A 4188-nucleotide genomic window follows, 5' to 3' on the forward strand; every position below is an offset into this window, starting at 1 on the left:
CCTTCCCGGGCCCCTCGGCACCGCCCGGTGCACCGGGACCCCCGGCCCGCAGGGACCGCGGCCCGAGGAGCCCAGCATCACCCCCGCACAGAGCGCTCGTACAGCTCAAGTACAAAACGCCGTTTATTTTCCACCTCATCGCGCAGGTGGGAGGGCCTGGGGAATAATTTAGCATGCATAAGTAGAGGTAATTTTTTTTTATAAATATGATATACAAAAATAAAGACAGTATTGAGATTTCCAGCAGTTTTAACGTTCATGACATAAACAGTTTCCCCGATATATAGTAAGAACAAAACATTTCCAATATTCAGCGAAAGGAACACGCTTCCAGGGGGCAGGGACGGGAGGGAGGGGGGGCTCAAGTTTTGTCTGATTTTCAGTCAATGTTAACACTGTATTCACCGTAAATCCTCTTCCCCGCCCGGCGCGCGGAGGATCCTCTTCTCCATCCCCCTCCAAGCAGGGAGAAATCGCAGCAAGGGGGGAGCGGGGCCGGTGCCGACCAAGAGCAGCAGGGCTTCCCCCCGCCCCGACGGGACGGGCAGAGCCCGCGGCTGGAGGGAGCGGGGCGTGCGGGGGGGCTCACTGGGGCTGCGCCGGGGCTCCGTGCCGGCCGCGGGGCTGCGTGTCCTCCTCATCCGCCTCGGAGCAATCGGAGGAGTGGTAAGGGCAGCACCGCCCGGCCGCTGCCGCTGCCTCCTCTTCCTCCTCCTCCTCTTCCTCGTCCTCGGGCTCGCTGTCGGGCAGCTCCCGCATCCTCCTCCCGCCGCTCTTCTCCGAGGCGGGCAGCAGCAGGTCCTCATCCCCCTTGTCCTCCCCGCCGCCTCCCTTCTGCTTCTCGGCCTCCTGTGCCGCCTGCTCCTTCGCCTTCTTGCTGCGCTTCCACTTCATGCGCCGGTTCTGGAACCAGATCTTCACCTGGGCGAGACGGGGGACACACAGACCGCTTCATCCATTGCCCCCCCGACGGCAGCATCCCCCACCTGCCCCTTGCCCGCGGGGCCAGGGGGACTCACCTGCGTCTCGGTGAGCATCAGCGATGTGGCCACCTCGAACCGCTTGGGCCGGGAGAGGTACTTGTTAAGCTTGAACTGGTGCTCCAGCTCGAGCAGCTGCTGGCTGGTAAAGGCCGTGCGGGGCCGGCGGCACTTCCCCAGCAGGTTGGACTGCGCCTGGGCTGGGAAAAGAGAGGAGGGGGAACGCGGAGGTGAGCGCGGAGCCGCCCCACCACGGCCGGGCATCCCCGGGATGGGGTGAGGAAGGAAAGATGCTGAGGGGGGCAGGCTGAGGCAGGGATGGGCAGTTATCCACTGGAGCATGGACAGGAGGAGGGAATCTCCTCCAGGCCCTCCAGCTTGGAGGTTTCTGGGCTTCCACAGTGTCAGGGGACCCCCCCCCCCAAAAAAAAAAAATTAAATTTTTTTAAATAAAGAAAAATATGTCTCTTGATTTCCCAAGAGGCTAACAAATGCGAGACAATAAAATGGAGCCAAGGATCGTAGCGAAGGGGTACCGGCCTCCCCGGGGAGCAGCGATTTGTTCCATTTAATGTTTTAGTTAAACCTGCCGCACTCCCAGCCCGCCCATACCCGTTTAATTAACGGGAGTGCAGGCGGGAAGCGCTGCGGCGGGCCGGGGCCGCTCCGCACCGCAGGCTGGCAGCGCCGGGCACCGCCGCCCGTCACAGCGTAAATAGCGGCGAGGGCTGGAAAACTCGTTGAACGGGAAAAGAGGAAGAAAAAAAAAAAAAACAACCCAAAATTGGCGTGTTTTCCGCGTTCAGAGAAAAGAGTTAAAGGCAAGGATTGTATATGTAAAATAAGATTAAAACAAAAAAAAAAGACGCGGTGATGGGCAAGAGAGAGGGCAGCGGCAGGGCTGAGCCCCTTCAAGGGGCCTGGGCACCCCCGGGAATGCAACGCGGCAGCACTGTTGCCCATTTCCCGAAGTATTTTGGCACTTTGGTTTATTTAGTTTAGGGGAAAAAAAAAAAAAAAAAAGGAAAAAAATTTAAAAAAGCCCTAGGCAGGGGCGGCTGCCGCCGGCCGGGGCGGGCTGCAGAGCCGGGCAGTGTCCGCTCCCGGCACATTTTCTCACTGCGGTGCGATTTTCCGAGGCTCCATTCTCGTTTCTCTCCGGTTATTTATTCCCCCCTCTGCACCTTGTTTAAGAGGCAGGGCTCTGACAGCTCTCCTAATTATTTTTTTCTTCCTGAATGTTCCAGTCTAAACAACCCCAATTCGAGAGAAAACAATGGACTTTTTTGTCTACCAACGTGTGCGCAGAGTATGGGGGGAAGGGGGGGGATTTTTTTTTTTTTTTAAATCACAATTCTTTTCCTGGCATGATTTTTGTAAAACTACACCTCCGGTATTGTTAAACGGGCCATTCCCACCGAGAGCTCACACCTCTGAAAATGATCTTTGCCTAAAACAGATGCATGCAAGGTCCCCATGGCCGCAAGGCCTAGCACCAGCGGTGTGCCTTTGCTGGGACTCCGGGATTGTCGGGTTTAATGCAGCATTTTCAGCCTGCCCTGCTCCCAAACCTAAACCCTGTCTTCTATGTTTGCTTCGTGTCTATTCGTGATCCCCAGGGAACGCAGAACCCCGATTCTTTTGGCTCACCCCAGCCCCCCCCCTCCCCGTTTAACTGGAGGAGCCTGCCGTAATTATCACAAGCCCGTTTGCGATAGAAAAGGAATAAAATGAAGAACGATGGCTGAGCGATGGGACCTGCCACCCTGCTTTTGCCGGGGTACATGGGGACCGGCTGTTTGGAGCAGTCCACGGGGGCTCCTGCCCCTGCCCGGTCCCCACCGCCCCCATCTCCCCTCCTGGTGGGCGGCGGGTAGGGAGCGACCTGCCACCTTTATTTAACCGGCCACGGAGGGCTGGGATGCTCGCGATTGATTCCTCGGGGCTCCTCGGGGGCCGGGAACGGCGAGGCGCCCCACACATACCCGCCTGCCATCGCGGATGGCTGTCTTCCCCTTTTAATAAAAACTAAAAAAAAAAAAAAATTGTCTCCTCCGGTTTAAGTCTACAGCTTATCTCCGCGGGGGCAGGGATGGGGGGTTTCTTCCCTCTGGGAAGGAGACAGCTCCCGGTAGGCCCCTGCACCGGGACAGGGAGGGGACGCGGCGGCGGGAGGCAAATACTCACAGCTGAAGTCGGGCATCTTGGGCAGGATCATGCCGGCGGTGGAGGCTCGCAGCCACTGGTCCAGCTGGAAGGTGCCGGCGCTGAGCTTGATGGGGTCGGCGGCGGGGTGGGACGGGTGCGCTCCCTGCACTTGCGAGTAGGAGTAGGAGAGGGCCGGGTGCTGCCCGCCCAGCGCCGAGTAGCCGTACACGGGGTGCCCGTAGAGGGCCGCCTGCGCCGGCATGCCCGGCCCGCCGGGCGCCGCGGGGTGCAGTCCCAGGGCCATGCCGGCCGCCGAGGCGTGGTGGTGCGGGTGGGCGCCGCTGCCGGCCCCGGGCAGGAAGCCGGGTTTGGGGACCAGGGCGCAGTGGGCGGCCAGGAGGCGCGGCGGAGAGGGGCTGTCGGTGCGCAGGCAGTCGGCGGGGCCGCCGGCGGGATGCTCGGAGGAGGACGAAGAGGAGGAGGAGGACGAGGACGACGGGGGGCTGCCGCTGCCGCTCCCGCTGCTGCTGCCGCTGCCGCCCAGCGAGGTGACCAGGGCCAGCGGCGCGCTCTGCCCCGCCGCCGCCGCCTTGGGGGGGTCGACAGCCAGCAGCGCGTCAATGCGGAAATTTTTGGATTTTTCCATGGGAGCGCCGGCGGGCTGGGGCGGGAGGGGCGGGGAACCGCGGCGCGTCGGGCTGCCCCGGGCCGGCCGCGTCTCCCGGCGGCGGCGGGCGGCAGTGCGGCCGCGCTCCGCGGCGCGCCCCTTCAAGGGCCGCAGGCGGCTCCCATTGGACCGGCGCCGCTGCGGCCTCGCCCGCCATTGGCCCCGCCGCCCACCTGTCACGGCGGCCGGGGGGCGGCCCGCCCCCTCCCCCTTTCCCTTTCCCCCTCCCCGAGCCCCGGGGACCCCGGCGGGGCGGGCGCGGGGTGCTCGGCGGGGAGCCGGCTCCTCTCGGCTGGCAGAGCCCTCCCGGCCGCGGGGCTCGCCTGGCGCTGCCGGCCGAGCTGCCTCCCGCCGCGTACCCGGTGACGGTTTCCCACCGTTCCCGCACACGGC

General features: G+C 62.7%; 1 protein-coding gene across 1 annotated transcript; it reads right to left on the reverse strand.

The window, feature by feature from the left end:
• Positions 1 to 585: 585 nt before the first annotated feature.
• MNX1 (motor neuron and pancreas homeobox 1) lies at positions 586 to 3774 on the reverse strand. Its single transcript, XM_005442371.2, has 3 exons — positions 3168 to 3774; positions 1020 to 1180; positions 586 to 921 (listed from the first exon to the last, which is right to left on the reverse strand). The coding sequence occupies exons 1-3, from the start codon at positions 3772 to 3774 to the stop codon at positions 586 to 588; spliced, it is 1104 nt and encodes a 367-aa protein (XP_005442428.2).
• Positions 3775 to 4188: the final 414 nt, after the last annotated feature.

This window comes from Falco cherrug, chromosome 4, assembly GCF_023634085.1.
Source record: "Falco cherrug isolate bFalChe1 chromosome 4, bFalChe1.pri, whole genome shotgun sequence".
Lineage (NCBI taxonomy): Eukaryota > Metazoa > Chordata > Aves > Falconiformes > Falconidae > Falco > Falco cherrug.

Coding starts and splice junctions, on each gene's coding strand:
- MNX1 (XM_005442371.2), bottom strand. CDS start 3,774: ATGGAAAAATCCAAAAATTTCCGCATTGACGCGCTGCTGGCTGTCGAC. Junction 1,181..3,167: donor CAAGATGCCCGACTTCAGCT/GTGAGTATTTGC, acceptor CTCTTTTCCCAG/CCCAGGCGCAGTCCAACCTG. Junction 922..1,019: donor TGATGCTCACCGAGACGCAG/GTGAGTCCCCCT, acceptor CGTCTCGCCCAG/GTGAAGATCTGGTTCCAGAA.